This window comes from Papio anubis, chromosome 18 (assembly GCF_008728515.1).
Source record: "Papio anubis isolate 15944 chromosome 18, Panubis1.0, whole genome shotgun sequence".
Classification (NCBI taxonomy): domain Eukaryota; kingdom Metazoa; phylum Chordata; class Mammalia; order Primates; family Cercopithecidae; genus Papio; species Papio anubis.
The window spans coordinates 17222361-17247709 of record NC_044993.1 but is presented as its reverse complement, the minus strand read 5'-3'; the positions used below and the strand labels follow the sequence as shown (position 1 = coordinate 17247709).

The 25349-nt window shown below is 41.0% G+C and overlaps 1 protein-coding gene and 1 non-coding gene across 6 annotated transcripts in view; both read left to right on the top strand.

Moving 5' to 3' along the window:
- AP1G1 (adaptor related protein complex 1 subunit gamma 1) overlaps positions 1-25349 on the top strand; it is an 88722-nt gene that overhangs the window by 56476 nt on the left and 6897 nt on the right. For all 5 annotated transcript variants that reach the window (XM_021932135.2, XM_021932131.2, XM_021932136.2 and 2 more), the window contains 11 exons: positions 660-773; positions 3507-3647; positions 5591-5645; positions 9429-9551; positions 9779-9868; positions 11053-11180; positions 13058-13162; positions 14137-14278; positions 14476-14602; positions 21390-21497; positions 21627-21787. In XM_021932135.2, the coding sequence (XP_021787827.1) occupies positions 660-773; positions 3507-3647; positions 5591-5645; positions 9429-9551; positions 9779-9868; positions 11053-11180; positions 13058-13162; positions 14137-14278; positions 14476-14602; positions 21390-21497; positions 21627-21787 (1294 nt within the window). The remainder of the gene's footprint in view (positions 1-659; positions 774-3506; positions 3648-5590; positions 5646-9428; positions 9552-9778; positions 9869-11052; positions 11181-13057; positions 13163-14136; positions 14279-14475; positions 14603-21389; positions 21498-21626; positions 21788-25349) is intronic.
- On the top strand, positions 1099-1184 carry LOC116271375. Its single transcript, XR_004179935.1, has one exon. It is a non-coding gene; the product is annotated as a small nucleolar RNA SNORD71 (small nucleolar RNA).

Genomic DNA, 25349 nt, shown 5'->3' with positions numbered 1-25349 from the left:
TCACCGTGTTAGCTAGGGTGGTCTTAATCTCCTGACCTCGTGATCCGCCTGCCTTAGCCTCCCAAAGTGCTGGGATTATAGGCTTGAGCCACTGCGCCCAGCCCCAATTTTATTTTTTTTGAGACAGAGTCTCGCTCTGTCGCCCAGGCTGGGGTGCAATGGCGTGATCTCAGCCCACTGCAACCTCAGCATCCCATGTTCAAGCAATTCTTGTGCCTCAGCCCCCCAAGTAGCTGGGACTACAGGCACCTGACACCCATGTGCCCGGCTAATTTTTATATTTTTAGTAGAGATAGGGTTTCACCATGTTGGCCAGGCTGGTCTTGAACTCCTGACCTCAGGTATCTGCCCGCCTTGGCCTCCCACAGTGCTGGGATTATGGGTGTGAGCCACCATGCCCGGCCTACTTTTAGAAGTTTAAATGGACTTGACCATGAATGCAAATCTAAAATCCAGAGCTTCTCCTGGTTGCTGTTATTTTAGATTATGGTATCGCTTATACCTTTGAAATGTTACTTTTATGCTCACTAACTTTCTTTTAAATATTTAAAAATGTGTGCTTTCTCTTATCCATTAGACGTCTTTCTATTATTTAAACAGAGAAAAACTATCCCTAATTTTACATTTTAACTCTGTTATTTTGCAACTGTTTCATCTAGATACGTGGCTCTGACATCTTTGTTGAAGACTGTACAGACAGATCATAATGCAGTACAGAGGCACAGAAGCACAATTGTGGACTGTCTTAAAGATTTGGATGTCTCAATAAAACGGTAACAAACTGAGAGCCTTTCTCAGTCTAGTGCTTTTGGTAAATTGAGTGACAGATTATTGATAGTTCTGTGCCCCTGCCATGTGATACTTTGTAATAGTTTTCAGAGCAAGAGTGTTGACATTTGTGTATTTAGTCATTGTGTTCATAGATGGACTCTGCTGAGTGAATCCTTTTTTAGAAAGGATTGGCAGGGAGAAGTTTAGATTATTAAGGAGGCCAATAAGAATACTTAAGTGCACACTGAAGTTGTCCTTGGCTCTTTGATAAGTATAACAGGCACAGAGTATCTTGGCAAAAGTTTACCTAAGGGAGGTACTGTGCTTTGTGTGTTGGAGGATGAAAGTACGGAGTGATCCATCGGCTAAGTGTCTTATCACAATGCTGACACTCAAACTGCTGACAGCACACGTTTTTCACAGTACTTACCCCCCAGGATCCTGAAGGCAGCGTGTTTCTTAGAACAGTGTATCCTGAAATGACTGTTAGGCAGCAGATAGCACTCTCAAAAAGCATAAATCCCTTCCCTTAATGGAGTAATTCTACTGGATCTCTTCTTAGAACTCTAGGTGTTTGTAGAACCTAGCTAAAGTTGGCCTCTAAACTTTTGGTTGTATGTTCAAATCTAGAACAAAGTATATTTAAAGCGATCTCTGAAACCATTCAGTCAACAAACATTTATTGATGCTGAGTTCCTTTGATTTACACAGAACAGGTACAAATAAAAGGTGCTAGGTACTTGAGCAATCTGTAGATAAGACCTAAACTTAATAACACCAACTTTTATGTAGCACTTTGCAAAAGATTTTTTAAGTACCCTCTCAGTGGGTTCTCAGAGCAAGCCAATGAGAGAGCCTAAGCAACTACTTCTATCCCTAATTAACAGGTTAGTTAAAATTCAGTCCCACAGGGATCAAATGACTTAACCTAAACCTTAATCCTTGTAAGGGGCAGTCCTGGGAATGGATAGTAGCCTTCTGACTCTTTTTGTGTTGTTTCTCTCTAGCTCATTACTGGGTTGTGAATTTCAAAAGAAGTGAAACCTGTGTCTCTTTGACAGGATATGTAACAGTAAGAGCTTAGACTCTGGAGCCAGACTGCCTCATTTCATATTCTGACTCTGCCTTTGATAGACTAGGTCAAATTACTTAAACTTTCAGTGCCTCAATTGCCTCATAAGTAAAATGCAGATAGAAGGGCAACCACTTCATAGGGTTATGCAGGATAAATTGAATTAATATATGTAAATTACATAAGCACCCTATAAGTTATTATATCTAAGGATTGAATTTTTGCTACTTATATGTTAGCTTAGCTAAGATGAAAGTATCCGCTACTTGTTAATTTTTTATTTTTTTTTGGAGACGGAGTCTTGGTCTGTTGCTCAGGCTGGAGTGTGGTGGCGCGAACTTGGCTCACGGCAACTTCCGTCTTCTGAGTTCAAGCGATTCTCCTGTCTCAGCCTCTTAAGTACCTGGAATTACAGGCGCCTGCCACCACACCCAGCTAATTTTTATATTTTTAGTAGAGACGGGGTTTTGCCGTGTTGGCCAGGTTGGTCTTGAACTCCTGACCTCAGGTGATCTGCCCGCCTTGGCCTCCCAAAGTGCTGGGATTACAGGCGCGAGCCACTGTGCCCAGCCTAAGTTGTTACTTTTGAAAGTCAGTGTACATACAGTGTTTGATATTATTGACCAAGTATGGAAAGATGCATATAGTAACCTTACAACTTTTACATGTTAAACATTCCTATTTTTCACTTCATTGCCAACTTTGAATAGGCATTTATAGAAACTCTTATTTGTCCTCATAGCACATGCCATTTTTTTTCCTTCTCATGGCCCTCATTTTCCCTTTGAAATTTTTTTTTTTTTTTTTGAGACAGAGTCTCACTCTGTTGCCCAGGCTGGAGTCCCTTGCCTCACTGCAATCTCTGTATTCCAGGTTCAAGCAGTTCTCCTACCTCGGTCTCCCTAGTAGCTGGGACTACAGGCACCCACCACCATGCCTGGCTAATTTTTGTATTTTTAGTACATAAGTGGTTTCACCATTTTGGCCATGCTGGTCTCAAGCTCCTGACCTCAGGTGATTCGCCCACCTTGGCCTCCCAAAGTGGTGAGAAAACAGGTGTGAGCCACTGTGCTCGGCCTTGAATTCAGTTTTTAGTCTGAATTTCTGCATACCTTTTGATAGAAACTATGTTACATCATCTTTGGACAGAGTAGGGTGTAATAAAAGTAGAATATGGTGACTTCACATGTCACATTTTTAAGGAATGAGGCAGATAGGTATTATTATTGGGTAATACATTTGTTGCCCCTCTTTTTGAGACTCTTAGGTATTCTAACTTGCACATTTGTAGAACAGCCTGTTGAACCCAAACTGCATGTTTGGAGTTTAGTGGTATATCTCATAGGGACTTTTGAGGAAAAATATTGCATGAAGATTCAAAATATCAAAACTAACTTTGATTACATAAAAATACATCTCCTTGGTATCTCATAGGGACTTTTGAGGAAAAATATTGCATGAAGATTCAGAATATCAAAACTAACTTTGATTACATAAAAATACATCTCCTTGGTTATTTTGTGTGCAAAGATTGGGATCACAAGATTGTGCAAGGACGTTAGCACATCTGGCAGTGCTTGGTGTTCACAGAGTGCATACCTGGGTCTTTGTTTCATTTCCACTATAAATTTTGTAACTGTTTTTAATTTTTCCCTTCTGCAAGGCGTGCAATGGAATTGAGTTTTGCCCTGGTAAATGGGAATAATATCCGAGGCATGATGAAAGAATTACTTTATTTTCTGGATTCCTGTGAGCCAGAATTTAAAGCAGACTGTGCATCTGGAATCTTTCTTGCTGCAGAAAAGTAAGATTTAATTTTTACCTTTATTGGTAAAGTCTGCTTGGAACTTTTGGAAGTGTCTTTAAAACATGGGGAGGGGGCTGGGTGCGGTGGCACACACCTGTGGTCAGCAGTTTGGGAGGCCAAGGCAGGCGGATCACGAAGCCAGGAGTTTGAGACCAGCCTGGCCAACGTGGTGAAATGCTGTCTCCATTAAAAATACAAACATTTGTTGGGCCTCGTGGCGCGCGCCTGTAGTCCCAGCTTCCCAGGAGGCTGAGGCAAGAGAATCACTTGAACCTGGGAGGCAGAGGTTGCAGTGAGCCGAGATTATGCCACTGCACTCCAGCCAAGTGACAGAGCAAGACTCCATCTCAAAAACAAAACAAAATCAACAACAACAACAACAAAAAATGGGGAAACGACTGTAAATATGTTTAAAACACATAACATTTATTTCAAGCTCTCAGCTGAGACCAAAAAAATTTTACACTTTTATGAAATCTCGTTTTTCTGTTCTTTAACCTCTCATCTCTGATGCTGTTTTTTGTTTTGTTTTGGTTTATTTGTTTTGGTATTTTTTTTTGAGACAGGGTCTCACTTTGTCACCTAGGCTGGAGTGCAGTGGCACAATCTCCCAGCTCGCTTCAATCTTGACCTCGCCAGGTTCAGGGGATCCTCCTGCCTCAGCCCCCCAGGTAGCTGGGACTACAGGTGTACGCCACCACACCCTGCTAATTTCTGTTTTTTTTTTTTTTGTAGAGATGGGGTTTCACTATGTTGACCAGGCTGGTCTCGAACTCCTGGACTCAGGCGATCCGCCTGCCTCAGCCTCCCAAAGTGCTAGGATTATAAGCGTCAGCCACCACAGCTGGCCTATAGTGCTGTTTTAATAAAGGGAATAGAAAAGTTACAACATCTGAATTGCTGCTCTATGCAGAATTTTGAGAAAGTACCTTATGATTTTAGTAGTATAGCTATTCTTTCTCTTCTTTCCACTCTGAATTTAAGGAAACAAGTTTTTAGTTCTAATGTTGTTGTCTTGGTCTGAAAACAGTTCGTTTTTTTCTTTGTTCTTTATCCTCTCCCGCCCTGACTGAATGATCATTTTCTCTGAAAGTGAAAACAAATCTCATTTCTCAGCTTAGCAACTCTTATTGCGATCTTATGGGAAACATCTGAGTTTGACTACATACTCCCTTTTTTTTTTTTCTTTTTTTTTTTAATTTTAGAAATGGGGTCTTGCTCTATAAGCCATGCTGGAGGGCAGTGGGCCAGTCATAGCTTACTGCAGCCTGGACTTCTGTGCTTAAGCCATCCTTCTGCCTCAGCCTCCTGAGTAGCTGGGACTATAGGCGCAAATCATCATGTGCCACTAATTTTTTAATTTTTATTTTGTAGAGATGGGGTCTTGCTGTGTTGCCCAGGTTTGTCTGGAACTCCTAGCCTCAAGCACTCCTTCCTCCTTGGCCTCCCAAAGTACTGGGATTATAGGCATGAGCCACTGAAGTCAGTTGACTGTATACCATTTTATCACTCTCTAAAATGGCATTTGTTGCTAGATTTGAAGTTGAAATGTTTCCACATATGTTCACTTATCCAGGGAACCTAGAAAAGACTGTAGGACAGGATTTTCTTTTCTTTCTTTCTTTCTTTTTTTCTACAGTGAGCTGGCTCACTGTAGCCTCAACTTCCCAGGCACAGGCAATCCTCCCACCTCAGCCTCCCAGAGTAGCTGAACTACCGGCACCCACCACCACACCCAGCTAATTTTTGTATTTTTTGGTGAGACATTCACCATGTTGCCCAGGCTTGTCTCGAACTCCTGAGCTCAAGCGATCTCCCACCTCGGCCTCCCAAAATGCTGGGATCACAGGTGTGAGTCACCCTGCTTGGGCAGGTTTTTCTAGTCACTGAAAACAGTATATTTTGCTGGTTTCAATTGTCCCTTTCCATTTTTTTTTCAGGTATGCACCTTCCAAACGATGGCATATAGACACAATTATGCGTGTTTTGACAACGGTAAGTACTGTTTTTCAGACAGCACATATAGAGTGCTGGGATATACTAATAAATGTGGCATACAAATCCTTTGTTATCGTGAGGTTTATGTTCTAGTCAGGGAGGTAAGAAATTCACAAGTAAATAGGTAACATTAATGTCAGTTAAGAATAAATGCCATGAAGAAAAACCTAAAGCAGCATGGAGGAATATAATGATGGCAGGATAAGGTGGGATATAGGGCAACTGGCCAAGTGTTTTAGATTAGAGTAGTCAGGGAGGTCTCTCAGAGGAGATAACGACATAACATTTGAGTAGAGACCTTAGAGACGTGAGGTACGAGCCATGCAGAGATCTTGAGGAATAGTGTACCATACAGAGGGAACACTAAGTGCAAAGACCCGAGGTAGGAGCAAGCATGGCTTGCTTGGAGAGCAACAGAAAGGCAAGTAAAACTGTAAAGTGAGAGAGGCAGAGAATGGTAGGAAGGATGTCAGAGACATAAGCAGGGGCCAGACTATGTAGGCCTTATGGGAGCTTGCATTTTATTTTGAATATGTTAGGAAGCCATTGCAGGGTTTTGAATGGCTAAAGTTACTCAGGATTTGAAATCCTGTTTTGGGTGGGATCCTTTCTTTGGCATTCTTGCAGAAATTTGGGGTTTCTGTATTTATTATTCAATTAGTAGGCAAGGATTAGGTATTTAAGAGTAAAAATGCAAGTGCAGTGACATGTAAGAAAAAACCATTTCCATCTAATTAAGTCACTACAAGTAGATACTGTAAAGGAAAAGTCACAAATTTAACCATATTAAAATTAAAAACTTGAATAACAAAAAGGGGAACAGTCTACAGATTTAAAAGGCAAATAAGGCCCGGCGCGGTGGCTCAAGCCTGTAATCCCAGCACTTTGGGAGGCTGAGATGGGCGGATCACGAGGTCAGGAGATCGAGACCATCCTGGCTAACACGGTGAAACCCCATCTCTACTAAAAATACAAAAAACTAGCCGGCCGCGGTGGCGGGCGCCTGTAGTCCCAGCTGCTCGGGAGGCTGAGGCAGGAGAATGGCGTGAACCTGGGAGGCGGAGCTTGCAGCGAGCTGAGATCGCACCAGTGCACTCCAGCCTGGGTGACAGAGTGAGTCTCCATCTCAAAAAAAAAAGTAAATAAATAAATAAAAAATTTTTAAAAAGGCAAATTAACAGCTGGGGAAAAAGTGAGGTATCATTTTTTCACATTTCATAATTTTTTTTTTTTTTTTTTTTTTTGAGACAGAGTCTCACTCTGTCGCCCAGGCTGGAGTGCAGTGGCCAGATCTCAGCTCACTGCAAGCTCCACCTCCCGGGTTTACGCCATTCTCCTGCCTCAGCCTCCCGGGTAGCTGGGACTACAGGCGCCTGCCACCTCGCCCGGCTAGTTTTTTTTTGTATTTTTTAGTAGAGACGGGGTTTCACCGTGTTAGCCAGGATGGTCTCGATCTCCTGACCTCGTGATCCGCCCGTCTCGGCCTCCCAAAGTGCTGGGATTACAGGCTTGAGCCACCGCGCCCGGCCCACATTTCATAATTTTTAATCTAATTCCCAGTATTAGAAAATAGAGAAACAGGCAGTATTCTTCACTTTATGGGAGTGTAGGATGATGCCATCTTTTTACTGTGCAGTTTGGTAGTATGTAGGAAAAACCTTAAATTGTACCCTTTGATTAATTAATTCAATTTTTAGGACTTTAGCCTGAAAAAATAATAGGACAAGTACACAAAAATGTGTACGTAAAAGTATTCATCCTAATCTTGTTTATAGTAGGAGAAAACCGGAAACAACTAGTAGTTCCCAAATGGGGATTAAGTAAATTATGAAACATCTGTAGGGAGAGAATGATATCATTGAAATTATGACTTATGTATTTGTTGACATATGAAATTATGACTTATATGTATTTGTTGCTGTGGAATTCTCTCTGGGGTGTACTCACGTTTTAGTTTACTTACAATGAATTAACTTAGTAAAAGGTTAAAAGTTAATAAATTAGATTAACAAGGGGAAAAATTATAATCTAACAAAATGTAATGAACATAATGATGAATTCAGGACATATTTTCCTAGTTTTCACGAGGCTCAAAAGAAGGGAGAAATGGGCACTCCTGAAGGAAAGTGTTTATAAGAATTCAAAACCTTTTTTAATATGCCCTGATTTTATTTTTCTAATTGACTTGTGTTCTCTTATTATGATCATGTGATTTGTTTTCTTTAGTCTGTTATGTGCTGGGTTACATTGATATTTGAATGCCTAACCAGCCTTACATACCTGGGATACATGGTCAGAGTGTATATTTTTTTTTATATATTTGTTGGGTTTGATTTGCTAATATTTTGTTATTTTTCTATCTATATTCATGAGAGAGATTGGCCTATAGTTTTCTCTTATAAAGTTGTTTTTGACTCGTGTTATTTAGAAGTATGTTCTTTTAATCTCCAAATATTTTGGCATTTTTTTGCAGCTGTCTTTGTGTTGCAGATTTCTAGTTTAATTCTGTGTGGTCTAAGAACATATTTTGTATTATTTATGTTCTTTGAAATTTGTTAAGATATTTTTTATGACCCAGAAGGTGGTCTTTCTTGGTTCATTGTTAAGTTTGAGAAAAATGTGTATTCTGCTGCTGTTAAATGAAGCAGTCTTATTATACATGCCCATTAGATCACCCTGATGCTTTCTTGTATTTAATGCACTCTGCTTTAGGGAAGGATGTAAATAAGCTATACTGCAAATTACCTGCTTTTTAGCTTCTCACCTTTCCTTTTGACCATTTTCCCAAAATTCTTCCTCTTTGTGTTTCTTAACCGTAGTGGTCTGATAAAACCGTGATCACCTAGCTGTTTTTTGTTTGTTTGTTTGTTTGTTTTTTCCTTTCCAAAATACACATGGTTAGGACTGGTCTCAGTCTTATAAATTAAATCTGTTGTTCTATTTAGGAATGGGAGATTGACCAAGGTTGGGTGATAAAGTTTTAAACCTTTACATCATCATCATCATCATTATTATTATTATTATTATTAGTAGTAGTAGTAGTAGTAGTAGTAGTAGTGGTGGTGGTGGTGGTGGTGGTGGTAGTAGTGGTAGTAGTAGTAGTAGTAGTGATGGAGTCTTGTTGTGTGGCCCAGGCTTGTGTCAAACTCCTGGCCTCAAGCAGTCCTCTTGCTTCAGCCTCCCAAAGTGCTGGGATTACAGGTGTGAGCCACTGTGCCCAGCCTTGCTTTTAATTTGGACAAAGAGAAAATTTTTAAAAATAAAATTTAAAAATTTAACATATTTAAGTAAGACTTTGAAGTTTGAGCTGTTATGAACCTGAGAATTGGAACCAAATTTATCTTTGAGGGTGTTTTGTAGAATTCTTCTTTTAAAAGCAACAATAATAGCTGGGCGCAGTGGCACACGCCTGTAATCCCAGCACTTTGGGAGGCCAAGGCAGGTAGATCATCTGAGGTCAGGAGTTGGAGACCAGCCTGACCAACATGGTGAAACCCCATCTCTAATAAAAATAGAAAAATTAGCCAGGCATGGTGGCATGCACCTGTAGTCCCAGCTATTTGGGAGGCTGAGGCATGAGAATCACTTGAACCTGGGAGGTGGAGGTTGCAGTGAGCCAAGATTGCGCTTTTGTACTGCAGCCTGGGTGACAGAGCGAGAGACTGTCTCAAAAAAAGAAAGAAAGAAAGAAAAAAGAAACACACAGTAATAATAATAGCTAACACTTGTTATCATCACTGCTGTGTGTTTCTAGGGATAATTGTCTGCATTTCCTTTTAGGCAGGAAGTTATGTTCGTGATGATGCAGTCCCCAATTTAATCCAGTTAATAACTAACAGTGTGGAGATGCATGCCTATACTGTCCAGCGCCTGTACAAAGCAATTCTTGGTGATTATTCTCAAGTAAGTACTTCATTCAGCTATTTTAGCTAAGGGATAATTTTACTCTCAAATTTTCTGGTATATTTTTCTTCTTTTTTTTCCCCCTCCTCTCTCCCCTTTGGTATGTCTTTATTTCTAATACTCTAGATATGCAGTTTTGATCTTTATTATGAGATGACCTATTATTTGCATTAAATGACTTTGGAAAAATTGAAGTCCTTGAGAAATGTTGACTTTTCTTTTCACAGCAACCTTTGGTACAAGTGGCTGCATGGTGTATAGGTGAATATGGTGATCTTCTTGTATCTGGCCAGTGTGAAGAGGAAGAGCCTATTCAGGTACTCCTTGTCACTCTTGGTTAGGTGGGGGAAAATAGTGGTTTTGGTTATAGGAGAGTAGTGTTTAATGGGGAGTTGAGGTTGATTCCTTGAAAACTTTTTAGGCCAGGTGTGGTGGCTCATGCCCATAATCCCAGCACTTTGGGAGGCTAAGATGGATGGAAGCATCGCTTGAGCCCAGGAGTTTGAGACCAGCCTGGGTAACATGGTGAAACTCTGTCTCTACAAAAGACACAAATATTAGCCAGGTATGATGGTATCTAGTCCCAGCTACTCAGGAGTGAGACCCTGTCTCAAAATATTTTTAAAAATATCCAACTTTTCAAAGAATTGAACTAGAATTATATTGGAAAACCTGCCAATTTTTGAAACGGAACCTATTGAGCCATTGTGAGATTTTTTTTTTTTTTAAAAGACAGAGTCTCACTCTGTCACCCAAGCTGGAGTTCCGTGGCAGGATCACAACTCACTGCAGCCTTAATCTCCTGGGTTTCAAGCGATCTTCCCACCTCAGCCTCCTGAGTAGCTGGTACTATAGGCATTCACCACCATTCCTGGCTAATTCTACTTTTTGTAGAGACAGGATTTCACCATGTTGCCCAGGCTGGTCTTGAACACCTGGACTCAAGCAGTCTGCCTGCCTTGGCCTCTCAAAGTGTTGAGATTAACAGACGTGAGCTACTTTGCCCGGCCCCACTGTAAGATTTTAAAACCACTTTAGACCCAACTCTCTGTCCTAGTGGACTGAATTAATTGTTTCTCTTACCTTCTGGCTGATTACAGGAAGAAATGAGACATGTGTCTATGTTCTTATTGGCACATTAAAGGACTGGCTTTAAAAGGGAAAATTGTGGCAACAGCACTTGAACTCTGTATGTTTTTCTTTTCTTCTTCTGTTTCTGCCACTTGAAGTTCTAATATTGCTTCTTAGCCCCAATGGTCATTTTTCACTCTTTTTACCCTCACCTGCTCTAGTTGATAAAACCAGAGCACTTTTTTTTACCCCCACCTACTCTGTTAATAGAACAGCTTGGACAGTTACCCTAGTAAAGCACAGGTTGAGTTAGAGGCTTTTGTAATGGTAGGATTGTCTTTCTGGCTGCATTCACTGACTTAATACCAGATTTAGATGCTTAATCATGCTACTCATTCTTCATTGTCTTCTTTTTCCTCCTCCTTCTCAGGTAACAGAGGATGAAGTATTGGATATTTTAGAAAGTGTCCTAATCTCTAATATGTCCACCTCTGTGACACGAGGTTATGCCCTCACTGCCATTATGAAGCTTTCTACTCGATTCACTTGTACTGTAAAGTGAGTATTGAAGAAACATAGGGTGAACAGGTTTTGTAATTAAAAACAAAACAAAAAAAAAAACTTGACATCCTGGAAAATTTCAAGCATAACAAAAGTAGAGGGAATAATAACACAAATTTGCATTACTTATTTCTCAACAGTCACAATGATCAATTAATAGTTAATCTTTATTCATCAGCACTTTGTTCCCTCTCGTTCTTTTACTCCCTTGTGGATTATTTTGAAGCAAAAAAGTTAGGGAGTTTTGTTTGTTTGTTTGTTTGTTTGTTTGTTGAGACAGGGTCTCGCTCTCTTACCCAGGATGGAGTGCAGTGGTGCCATCATAGTTTACTGCAACCTTGAACTCCTGGGCTTAAGGGATCTTCCTGTCTCAGCCTCCCGAGGAGCTGGGACTACAGGTGCACACAATTGTGCCTGGCTAATTTTTAAATTTTTTTTTTTTTTTTTTTGAGACGGAGTCTCGCTCTGTCACTCAGGCTGGAGCGCAGTGGCCGGATCTCGGCTCACTGCAAGCTCCGCCTGCCTCCCGGGTTTACGCCATTCTCCTGCCTCAGCCTCCCGAGTAGCTGGGACTACAGGCGCCCGCCACCTCGCCCAGCTAGTTTTTTGTATTTTTCTTTTTAGTAGAGATGGGGTTTCACCATGTTAGCCAGGATGGTCTCTATCTCCTGACCTCGTGATCCGCCCATCTTGGCCTCCCAAAGTGCTGGGATTACAGGCTTGAGCCACCGCGCCCGGCCAGTTTTTTTGTAGAGAAAAAATTTTTAAATGTTTTTGTTTGTTGCCCAGGCTGGTCTTGAACTCTTAGGCTCAAGCGATTCTCCTGCCCTGGCCTCCCAAAGTGCGGGGATTACAGATGTGACCCACTCCACCTGGCCTAAAAGTTACGTTTTTAGAATGAGATTTCTAATACCTTTTTTTTTCTTTTTAAGTTGAGAATCTACTTCCCCACATAAAGGTTTTGGTTTATTTGTATTTTATATTTCATTTTGTTTGATGACAGTCTTGCTCTGTTGCCCAGGCTGGAATGCAGTGGCATACGATCTCGACTCACTGCAACCTCCACCTCCAGGGTTCTAGCAATTCTCCTGCCTTAGCCTCCCGAGTAGCTGGGATTACAGGTGCGCACCACCACGCCTGGCTAATTTTTGTATTTTTTGGTGGAGATGGGGTTTCACCATTTTGGCCAGACTGGTCTCGAACTCCTGACCTTGTAATCTGGCCAAGGTTTTGGTTTTTTATATTTTGACATGTCTTAATAGGAATACAATCATGAATGTTTTGGTGATTAAATCTTTTAATTCTTCTCTTTGCTATTTTGAATAAAGCAGATTCTCAGGTCAGTTTCCCATATTTAAGGCAAACTTAGTTCTTGTAGTCTTTCTGCTTCACTTTTAAATGTGAAGTCTTATAAAAAATGGTATTGAATTACTTTTAAAATTCTGAACTGGAAGAATGTGGGGTCAACATTTTGATGCTCTGACCCTTTTATAGATTAAAAATTATTTTAAAATTATCAAAGAAGAGAATGAACAGTACAGATTTTTTTTGTGGCAAAGTAATAGTTGGTACTTTTGTCTAGCAAAGTTTAGGGAGTGGCATATATATATGTTTTTTCCACACCATCGTTGCTGCAGAATGGGGGCGGCATGTTTAATGGACAAAAATCTAGTGTTGCAATGAGAATAGTGTCATGTGAATGTCAGATAAATGGATGAAAATGAAGTGTTTTGTTTTTGAAAAATTATATAAATTAAGAAAAGATGAGTATTTCAGTATTATAACCAGAAAATTCTGGCTTATTAAACATTATCTCTGCTTATTTGTGAATTTGCTTTTGGGTATTTGATTTTGTTTGTCATTTTATCCTATAGCCGAATTAAGAAAGTGGTTTCCATCTATGGAAGCAGCATTGATGTGGAACTCCAGCAGAGGGCAGTAGAATATAATGCACTTTTCAAGAAATATGACCACATGAGGTGAGCGAAAGAAACTAAGCAATGCGTGTATATCTTAGCATCCTGGCTAAATTGTCATGGTAATCCATAAAGAAGATTCATTCCTTGTGCTTTATTAATTGGTCCTCATATCCCTATTTAGTTCTAATTGCTTGACTGCTTCTGTTTTGTCCGTCTTTTGTTCTGCCTAGTCTCTAAAGAAATAAATTAACTCCCTTCTTTCATTCCACCTCCAACCCTTACATTTTTTTGGTATGGAAATTTTGCTTTATTTTCTATTTTATTTAGTTAAGAAGCGGGAGGCCGGGTGTGGTGGCTCACGCCTGTAATTCCAGCACTTTGGGAGGCCAACGTGGGCAGATCACGAGGTCAAGAGATTGAGACTGTCCTGGCTAACATGGTGAAACCCCATCTCTACTAAAAATACAAAAAAATTAGTTGGGCGTGGTGGCGCACGCCTGTAGTCCCAGCTACTCGGGAGGCTGAGGCAGCAGAATCATTTGAACCTGGGAAGTGGATGTTGCAATGAGCCAAGATCATGCCACTGCACTCCAGCCTGAGGACAGAGTGAGACTCTGTCTCAAAAAAAAAAAAAGTAGGAGTTGTATTTTTTCAAGACAAATAATCTCATTCAAATTCCATTACTATTAACATTTTAGTGTTTGTCATCTTGTTTTCTTCTATTATGCAGTATCTTCTTGACTGTTAATACTTATGGATTTACCTTTCTTTCATCTCAATCTCCCTACCACTGAAATATATGCTTTGGGATTTAGCTGGACAGTCTGTTTATTCAAGATTTTTTTTGTCTGCCCTTAATCCAGCCAGGAATTTAGGTCATGTATTCTTGTAATCTACCTTCTATTTTAGTGTGTGTGTTGGATGGGGAGGGGAGATGGAGCTCCATGCTTGGGCTCAACATAGTTAATGGTGATTATTTTGGGTAGGGAATCTAGGTTAACTGCCTAGAATTTAACCACTTCAGATTCTTCTAGGTCTGCTCTACTTGAGAGAATGCCTGTCATGGAAAAAGTGACCACAAATGGCCCTACTGAGATTGTGCAGACAAATGGAGAGACAGAACCAGCTCCACTAGAGACCAAACCGCCACCCTCTGGGCCACAGCCCACTAGCCAGGTAGCCAGCCTTTCACTTGCTCATCTGGGGCTTCTTATGATTTTATAGTCCCTTATAGCTTGTCTCTTAGCTGAGTCCTTTTAATGTTCCTGGGTTGGTTGATGATTTCCTTCCTTATTTTTACATATTGAAAGAGCTTTGCTTTAGATGTAAACTAGACAAATAATAATGAATTGAGGTGTTGTTACCTTGTTTAGGCCAATGATTTATTGGATTTGTTGGGAGGAAATGACATAACACCTGTTATTCCAACTGCACCTACAAGCAAACCATCTTCTGCTGGTGGAGAACTTCTTGATTTGCTGGGAGACATCAACCTTACAGGTGAGGCCAGTCTGGAGCTATTTAATACCTGGGAAAAGATAGAGGCCTTGGGGAAAAACTAAACTGAACCCAGACTTTCCAGCATGTGAATCATTTGAAGATGGGAGAGGCTAAATGAGAAGCAAGAATCAAATCTTCACAATATCCGGGTTATACGTTGTCATGCTAATGCTCTTAAGATAATTTATAGGGATTTCTTAAAGGCAAGCTTCTAATTTTGGGTGAATAAATTATTCATAGTTTTTAAAGATAGAAACTACTTTCCCTGGCCGGGCACAGTGGCTCACGCCTGTAATCCCAGCACTTCGGGAGGCCAAGGCAGGCAGATCACCTGAGGTCAGGAGTTCCAGACCAGCCTGGCCAACATGGTGAAAGCTGTCTCTATTAAAAATATAACAATTAGCCGGGTGAGTTGGTGCATACCTATAATCCCAGCTACTCCGGAGGTTGAGGCAGGAGAATTGCTTGAACCTGAGAGATGGAGGTTGCAGTAAGCCGAGATTGCACCACTGTGTACTGCAGCCTGGGTGACAGAGCAAGACTCTGTCTCCAAAAAAAAAAAAACTACTTTCCCTTTCAAGCTCAAAAAATATATCCTATATCACCTTTGCTTTTGGTGTCCCAAGACATGACTTCTTCTTGGTTCCTTCCCACTCATGGTTAGTTTTCAGTAGCTGTGACCATTTGTGGAGAGATGTTAACCTACTGCCTACCTTTTATCTTACTTCCCTCCCACACTTTCTGTAATTAAAGCAACTGAAGGAGCAATCACTCATAATATTCAAACATAACTTTTCATTTGGGAATATTTTTTCTTTTGTTCATATATAACATTCATTTGTAATCGACATGTTCAGCAATATGATAAACCCGAGTCCAATACAACTTTTTTTTTATTTTTAGTTTGAGATGGAGTCTTGCTCTGTTGCGCAGGCTGGAGTGCAGTGGCGCGATCTTGGCTCACTGCAACCTCCACCTCCTGGGTTCAAGCGATTCTCCTGCCTCAGCCTCCTGAGTAGCTGGGATCACAGGCGCGCACCACCGTGCCCTCCCTAATTTTCGTATTTTTAGTAGCAATGGGGTTTCTCCATCTTGGTCAGGCTGTTCCCGAACTCCTGACCTCATGATCCACCTGCCTCGGCCTCCCAAAGTGCTGGAATTACCAACGTGAGCCACTTTGCTCGGCCTTTTTTTTTTTTTGAGACAATCTCACTCTGTCACCTAGACTGAAGTGCAGTGGCGTGATCTCAGCTCACTGCAGCCTCTGCCACCCAGGTTCAAGCAGTTCTCCTGCCTTAGCCTCCTGAATAGCTGGGATTACAGGTGCCTGCTACTGCGCCTGGCTAATTTTTGTAGTTTTAGTAGAGACAGGGTTTCACCATCTAGGCCAGGCTGGTCCCAACCTTGTGGTCCACCCGCCTCAGCCTCCCAAAGTGCTGGGATTACAGGCGTGAGCCACCGTGCCCAGCCCACAACTTCTGTCCTAAATTGCAGTGTGAAGTATAGCTGAAAGGTTAAAGTGCCTTTTTTTTTGTTTTTGTTTTTGTTTTTTGGAGACAGAGTCTTACTCTGTCAGCAAGGCTGGAGTGCAGTACAGTGGCACGATCTCGGCTCACTTCAAACTCTGCCTCCCGGGTTCAAGCAAACCTTCTTCCTCAGCCTCCTGAGTAGCTGGGATTATAGGTGAATGCCACCACGCCTGGCTACTTTTTTGTATTTTTAGTAGAGACGGGGTTTTGCAGTCTTCTTTAAAAGGATAATGGAGAGTTAAAGTGTACCTGACCTTGAGTAAAAAATAGACATAGGATAACAAGTTGAATGGTTAGCTAAGCTCATTCCCACAGGCTGATTTTTTTTTTTTTTTTTTTGAGACGGAGTCTTGCTCTGTCGCCCAGGCTGGAGTGCAGTGGCCAGATCTCAGCTCACTGCAAGCTCCGCCTCCTGGGTTTATGCCATTCTCCTGCCTCAGCCTCCCGAGTAGCTGGGACTACAGGTGCCCACCACCACGCCCGGCTGGTTTTTTGTATTTTTTTAGTAGAGACGGGGTTTCACCATGTTAGCCAGGATGGTCTCGATCTCCTGACCTCATGATCCGCCCGTCTCGGCCTCCCAAAGTCCTGGGATTACAGGCTTGAGCCACCGCACCCGGCCCTGATTTTTTTTTCCCCTAATACAGTGGAGTCACAGAGTATAGGATTTATATCTGTGTCTTAACAAAATTTCAAAATGTTACTTGTCATGTACTTATGAATCATTTATAAATGGTCAATTTCAAATCCTCAAATGCCAAAGCTATACTGGATAACTGGCAAAGAAAAAACAACCCCGCCGGGCGCGGTGGCTCAAGCCTGTAATCCCAGCACTTTGGGAGGCAGAGGCAGGCCGGATCGAGGTCAGCGTCCCGAGACCATCCTGGCCCCCAACACGGTGAAACCCGTCTCTACTAAAAGATGACACAAAAGAGCTAGCCCGAGTGGTGGCGAGCCTGTAGTCCCGGCTACTCAGGGCTGAGGCAGGAGAATGGCGTGAACCCGGGCGGGCTTTGCAGTGAGCCCGAGATCAGACCCACTGCAATCCAGCACAGGCAGACTCGATCTCAAAAAAAAAAAAACAACCCCATAGTTAAACCATAGCATATACTTCACCAAACATGTTAGTATTTCCATGTTAGTATATAGCCTTCATAATTATAATTTTAGGTGACTAATACTTTATCAACAAGTTTGCACTATTGTTTACTCAGTTCCTTAGTATTGGGTAGTTTGGTTTTTTTTTTTTTTTTTTAAAAACAGAGCCTCGCTCTGTTGCCCAGGCTGGAGTACAGCAGCACAATCTCAGCTCACTGCAGTCTCTGCCTCCCGGGTTCAAGTGATTCTCCTGCCTCAGCCTCCCAAGTAGCTGGGATTTATTTATAGGCATGTGCCACCATGCCCAGCTAATTTTTGTATTTTTTTTTAGTAGAGATGGGGTTTCACCATGTTGGCCAGGCTGGTCTTGACCTCGTGACCTCAGATGATCCGCCTGCATTGGCCTCCCAAAGTGCTGGGATTACAGGCATGACTCACCGCGCCTGGCCAGTATGGGCTATTTTGTTTCTAGATTTTTCTTACCTAGCGGCCTCAACAAATATTACATCAATTTGTTCTTATGTTGGATTAATTTCGTAGACTAAGTGACTTAGTCCTTCTGAATCTGGTTAAAATTAGGATGATTAACACTTACTGCATAAAGTATTTGTGAGGCCCATTGACCTATTCAGTGCATGATACATAGTAGTCACTTGGTAAATATTAGTTTACCTTTTCCTCAATTTATATGTTTAACTGCACAGTCATAAGCATTGTATATTATTATTTTTAAAAGCCCTATTGGGTGAAAATTTGGTCTTATTATGTTTTATTTTTATTATTATTTTTTAAATTTTGTAGCCCTCTGCCGGAGTTGGCCAGCAGGGAGGGACCCTATTATTTTTTGATAACAGGGAATGTTTAATATTTATTCACATATTTGTATTATAGATGAGGTTCCTTTCTGAACATTCTCCTTGTATCCTTAACTCGTTTATTGTGGAGTCTTTTCTTTTTGTTCCTACTTTCTTGTTTTCCTAGTGTTATATGTTAAAGCAAAATGATAAAATATTAAAAAGTCTGGGTTTTCTTTCCTTATTCATAATGTGTTTTAAAGATGTTTTTCCACTTTTTACATTAACTTTAAAAATTTTGAATTCTAGATCTCTTAATTTATCATTACAGTTTTACACCATTATATAGAAATTTAAGTCAGTAGAAACTCAGAAGTAGATTTAGCATGTGTTTTTAAAGGATTTGGAGCAGTTTCTGCTCTTCTCCCTAACTACCTTGCTATACTTTTACAGGACCAAAAAAGGTGAAAATTTGAGGTAGTTGGGGACCTATATGCTGCCTGTATATCTTGAGTAGCCTCTGATTTTCCATGAGAACACATTTCTAAAATAGTTTTGAAAATGGGAATTGGGGAAAATTTTCTCGATTAGATTTTTTAGACTAGGTGAACCATAGGAGTATTTGTTTGTCTACTTCATTGGTAATCTGCTGGACTGCACAAATGGTGTTTGCATTTATTTTAGCTTCTTGTGCTTGCTTAGCCATCTATATTTCTGTTTTCTTTGCTAATTTTTAGTATGTCATTTACTTTTTTTTGTTTTTGAGACAGTGTCTTGCTCTGTCACCCAGGCTGGAGTGCAATGGCGTGATCTCAGCTCACTGCACCCTTCACCTCCCAGGTTCAAGCCATTCTCCTGCCTCAGCCTCCCGAGTGGCTGGGACTACACGCGCGTGCCACCACACCCGGCTAATTTTTGTATTTTTAGTAGAGACGCTATGTTGGCCAGGCTGGTCTCAAACTTCTGACCTGATTACAGGCATGAGCCACCACGCCCAGCCTGTCATTTACTTTTCTAGTGTTCTTTAGTATCTTTTTTCCCCCTCATTCTTGCTGTCAGTTTCTTAAAAAAAAAAGATGATATTCTAGCCTTCCTTTATTTCATTGTGTTAATGCTTTTGTAAATGGCATATTTTCAGTTAATTTCACAAGTAGTTTGAAATCTATTTAAATATAAAATACATTCTGGCTGGGCGCGGTGGCTCAAGCCTGTAATCCCAGCACTTTGGGAGGCCGAGACGGGCGGATCATGAGGTCAGGAGATTGAGACCATCTGGCTAACATGGTGAAACCCCGTCTCTACTAAAAAGAATACAAAAAGCTAGCCGGACGAGGTGGCGGGTGCCTGTAGTCCCAGCTACTCGGGAGGCTGAGGCAGGAGAATGGTGTGAACCCGGGACGGGGAGCTTGCAGTGAGCCCAGATAGCGCCACTGCACTCCAGCCTGGGCGACAGAGCAAGACTCCGTCTCAAAAAAAAAAAAATATATATATATATATATGTGTGTGTGTGTGTGTATATATATGTGTGTGTGTGTGTGTGTGTGTATATATATATATATAAATACATTCTCTTACTTTTACTGTATTTTCTTATGCTGCTGCTTCGAATCTTGATTTCCCTCATGTTCTATGAATTATCTTCTATTGTGTGATTGTCAAGTTGTTCTTACTTGGAAAGATTAAGTAAGAATGGTAATCTATTTCTTTTTCCCACCCCACTTTATACCACCCCTCACGGGTGTGTGTGTGTGTGTGTGTGTGTGTGTGTGTGTGTGTGTTAAAATTTGTTATACAGCATTTAACATCTACAAAATTCAATGAGTGTTTTGATCTACCTAGTTTGTAAAATAAAATATTAAGAGGGTTGATGTTCATTGTGTATTTCCCTCTCATCCCATTTCTTTTTGATTCCAGAGGTGTAACTACTGTCTATCCTAAAGTAATGTTTAACATTGGTGTTTGCCATTCCTGTGCATTTCTTGATATAGTACATAGTATTGTTTTGCCAGTTTTTATCTTTTTAGACATGGTATCCAACTGAATGTGTTCTTTTCTGCACCTGTTTTTGCTAAACATTGTAATTGTGAGAATGAGTTATGAATAATCCATGTTAAGTATATTTCTAGGGAACTCACTTTTTACTGTTGTACATGTGTAGTATTTTAGTATATCAATATATCAGTTTACTTATTCATTATCAAGATGATATTTTGGTTGTTTCCAGTATTTCACCATTAGAAGTGTTCCTGCTATAAATGCTTTTGGATGTATCTCCTAGTGAACACATGCAAGAATTAATTAAAAGCATTCCTAAGAAGGGGTAATGGGTTCTCAACTGGGGAAGATTGTGCCCTCCAGAGGTTGGCAGTGTCAAGATATTTTTGGTTGTTACAACTGGGAGGATGCTACTGTCTAATGCATAAAAGTCCAGGGATGCTACTTAATATCCTACAATAAACAAGGCAGCCCCCTACAAAAAAGAATTAGGAAGCCTAAAAGCTGTTACTGTCAAGGTTGAGAAACCTCAGTTTAAGGATATACTGTGTTCAGCTCTACTGCTGCCAAATTACTCTCTAGATTGGTTGTGCCAGTTTACCTTCCTATAGCAGAGCTTAAAATTTCCCATTGTTCCATGTTCTTGCCAACATCTGGAATTATCAGGTATCGAAATTTTCACCATTCTGATAGACATGAGGTAGTATCTCACTATAATTTTAAATTCCACTTCCATCATTACTGGTAAAATTGAGCATATTTTTGTAAGATTCCCTTTTCATTCAGGTTTCCTCTTTTGTGACTTGCTTGTTTTTATATCTTGACACTTTTAAATTGGCTTATCCATTTCTTAGTGGTTTATAGAAGACAGTATCATTTGGATACTTATAGCAAACGTTTTCTCACGTCTGTGGGCTCTCTCTCTTTACCTTTTTTTTTTTTTTTTTTTTTTTTGGTGACAGGGTCTTGCTGTGTCCCCCAGGCTGGAGTACAGTGGTACAATCACAGCTTACTGCAGCCTCAACTTTTCCGGCTCCAGTGATCCTCCCCCTGCAGTCTCTCAAGTAGCTGGGACTACAGGCGCACACCACCATGCCTGGCTAATTTTTGTATTTATTTATTTTTTTTGTAGAGACGGTCTTGCCATGTTGCTCAGACTGTACTTTTTCTTACAGTATTTTTTAATAAACAGAAGTTGCTTGTTTTAAAGTACTTGAGTTTTTAGTTCTTTCTCTTTGTGGTCTGTGCTTTTTGCATCTTGTTTAAGGAATCTTTTCCTCAACCTGAGATTGAAGTAATTTTCCCTATAATTTCTTGATAAGCTTTGTCATGCTCTCTAAGGTTAACTTTCCATTGAAATATTTCCTTTAGGTGCTCCAGCTGCTGCTCCTGCCCCTGCCTCAGTCCCACAGATATCCCAGCCCCCCTTCTTGTTGGATGGGCTTTCATCACAGCCTCTCTTCAATGATATTGCTGCAGGTACGATGACTGTTGTTACCATCATTACATGGAGCACTGAGTAATGAGGTGGTTATTAAGAAAAAGAAGTAATAATTCTGCAAGCATTAGGCTGACTACAATAAGACTTATCTCCCTGTACTTTCTCAGGCATCCCCTCCATCACAGCATACAGTAAGAATGGCTTGAAGATAGAATTCACCTTTGAACGGTCGAATACCAACCCCAGTGTAACAGTGATAACGATACAGGCCTCCAACAGCACAGAGCTAGATATGACGGACTTTGTTTTCCAAGCTGCAGTACCAAAGGTACTACAATGTCTTCTTTAGATGTTTCCTTTGATTAAAGATTGGCTGATTTTTTTTTCATGTGTTTGGTAAAGGATATGTTTTAATTTTTACAGACTTAATTCAAACTAACAATAAGTTGCCTATGGTTCATGGAAGCATATCATTTTTAGTGAATAATTTTTACTAGGTTACAAGTATTCTGATGGTTAGTATTGTAGGATAAAGAAAAACAATTCTAATACTAGTGAGAGCAGAATTCTACGAGGTGATCAGTTAATGCTCAGGGCATTGAGGATAGGTTAGGCTTTAGTAATACAGTGTTAAAGGCCTAAAAACATAAAATCTGGCATAGGATGAAAGTAAAGTAAGATGAGAGACTTTGTCTATCTGGTATTATCTTCTAGTTAACCAGATCAGAATTGAAATTTTTTGTGTCTTGATACATAAGTGAGAGAAACATTCCTCCTTCATTAACATCCAATTTATTATAGATATAGTAACTATTCTTGTGAATCAAAGTTTGGTTTACACCAAATTTTAGTTTAAGGATATTTATGTTCATTTTTCAGTAGTGAAAAGTCTTGAAGCCGGGTGCAGTGCCTCACAGCTGTAATCCCAGTACTTTGGGAGGCTGAGGCAGGCAGATCACTTGAGATTGGGAGTTCGAGAACCTGGCCAACGTGGTGAAACTCTCGTCTCTACTAAGAGTACAAAAAACAAATTAGCCGGGCATGGTGGCGGGTTCCTCTAATCCTAACTACTCGGGAGGCTGATGAAGCAGGAGAATCGCTTGAACCCAGGAGGCTGAGGATGCAGTGAGGTGAGATTATTATGCCACTGCACTCCAGCCTAGGTGACAGAGCGAGACTCCATCTCAAAAGAAACAAAGAATTCTGAATAAAGAAAAGTTGAGAATGAGGAGTGCGTAGTTTTTCTTGAAAAGATGAGACAGTAAGTATTTTAGGCTGCTATCTGGTCTTTACTGGTACTCAATTCTGCTCTTATAGTACAGAAACAGCTGTAGATGACATATAAATGAATGAATATAGTTCTGTTCCAATAAAATGTTATTTGCAAAATCAGATGTTGGGCCATTCTTGGCCAATGGGCCATAGTTTGCCAACCACTGGTTTAGACTGTGCTAACCTAATCTTGGCAGTGGCATATGAAATACGGCATTTAGACATTCTGACAACACACTTTTGGAAACTGAGGATGTTTTGTTTGTGGGTACTGCTGATTTGCAGTCTTTTTTTATTTTTTCCCCATCCTCTGACTCTCATGCAACCTTCTTTGCTTACACTTTGTAGAAGTCAGAATAATTTAGATGTGTAAGAAGCAGTTAGCTGGACACGGTGGCTCACACCTGTAATCCCAGCAGTTTGGGAGGCTGAGGAGGGTGGATTGCTTGAACTCAGGAGTTTGAGACCAGCCTGGGCAACATGGTGAAACCCCATCTCTACCAAAAATACGAAAAATTAGCCAGGCGCGATGGTGTATGCCTGTGGTCCCAGCTACTCAGGAGGCTGAGGTGGCAGAATCACTTGAACCCAGGAGGTGGAAGTGGCAGTGAGCCAAGATCGTGCCACTGCACTTTAGCCTGGGTGATAGAGTGAGACCCTGGGTGATAGAGTCAGACCCTGTCCAAAAAAAAAAAGAAGAAAAAAAAGGGGGAGCAGTAGTGTCAAGTGGAAAGACCACTAATGAACTCTAGAGCCATTCTGTTTAGATTTCAATACTAGTTGTATGACATGAAGAAAGTCACTGAACCTCCATGCCTTGGTGTCTTCATTTGCAAAGAGGGTGGTGATAAAGATAGCCACTTCCTAAGGTTGCTTAAAGGAATAAACAAGTTTTTTGAATTAGGCACTGTTCGAAGCACTTTTCATCTGTTCAGTGCTCAGTATATTTACGTTCTGCAACTTAGGTTTTATACTTGTTACTTTAGGCTGCTGCTCCAGTGACTTATCACCTCTGCTATTAAACCATGACCTTATTTTTGGTGGTATACTGTACAGTGCAGCATGATAATGTATTTTCAACTTAAAATATCATATTTTAGGCCGGGCGCGGTGGCTCAAGCCTGTAATCCCAGCACTTTGGGAGGCCGAGATGGGCGGATCACGAGGTCAGGAGATCGAGACCATCCTGGCTAACACGGTGAAACCCCGTCTCTACTAAGAAATACAAAAAATAGCCGGGCGAGGTGGCAGCGCCTGTAGTCCCAGCTACTTGGGAGGCTGAGGCCGGAGAATGGCGTGAAGCCAGGAGGCGGAGCTTGCAGTGAGCTCAGATCTGGCCACTGCACTCCAGCCTGGGCGACAGCGCGAGACTCCGTCTCAAAAAAAAAAAAAAAAAAATATCATATTTTATAGGTTCTACTATGTACTATTTTTGTGTTTTAATGTTTCTGAAATTGGGGTACATTTTAAAATTGATATCTTGTCATAATTCAATGGGCAGCATGTTTTCTATCTCAGTGGTACATAAAATAATGGTGTGAATTACAATTGATGGTATCTTACATTTAATGAAATGTAGTAATGAATAATATTTTAGCTTACATAATTTAATGTGGCAGTAGAATTATGAATAAGACCCAATATTTTTATAATTTTATATGTGTATATATATAACTTTTTTTTCCTTTTTTCTTTTTTTTTGAGACGAAGTCTTGCTCTGTCACCCAGGCTGGAGTGCAGTGGCCGGATCTCAGCTCACTGCAAGCTCCGCCTCCCGGGTTTACGCCATTCTCCTGCCTCAGCCTCCTGAGTAGCTGGGACTACAGGCGCCCGCCACCTCGCCTGGCTAGTTTTTTTGTATTTTTTAGTAGAGACAGGGTTTCACCGGGTTAGCCAGGATGCTCTCGATCTCCTGACCTTGTGATCCGCCCGTCTCGGCCTCCCAAAGTCCTGAGATTACAGGCTTGAGCCACTGCGCCCAGCCTTTTTTTTTTTTTTTTTTTTTGAGATGGAGTCTCACTCTGTCACCTAGGCAACCTCCGCCTCCTGGGTTCAAGCAAATCTCCTGCCTCAGCCTCCCGAGTAGCTGGGATTACAGGCAGGCGCCACCATACCCGGCTAATTTTTGTATTTTTAGTAGAGATGTGGTTTCGCCATGTTGACCAGACTAATCTAGATCTCCTGACCTCAGGTGATCTGCCTGCCTCGGCCTCCCAAAGTGCTGGGAATACCGTGCCCAGCCCCCAGTGTAATATATCTGTACGTTGAGAGTGAATCTTCACTCTTGTAACTTTTGGCCCTAGAGAAGACTACTGTCTCTCTCTCTGTCTCTTAAATATTTTAAAAGTTTAATCTACTTTTAGGAAAGATTTTCAAATTCTAGTTTATAGAATAGCTACATAGTACAGTGTGGTTTACCTAGCTTGCCCTATATAGCACTTTTTTTTTTTTTTTTTTGAGACGGAGTCTTGCTGTGTTGCCCAGGCTGGAGTGCAGTGGCATAATTGAGATGGAGTCTCACTCTGTCACCCAGGCAACCTCCGCCTCCTGGGTTCAAGTGATTCTCCTGCCTCAGCCTCCCGAGTAGCTGGGACTACAGGCATGTGCCACCATGCTCA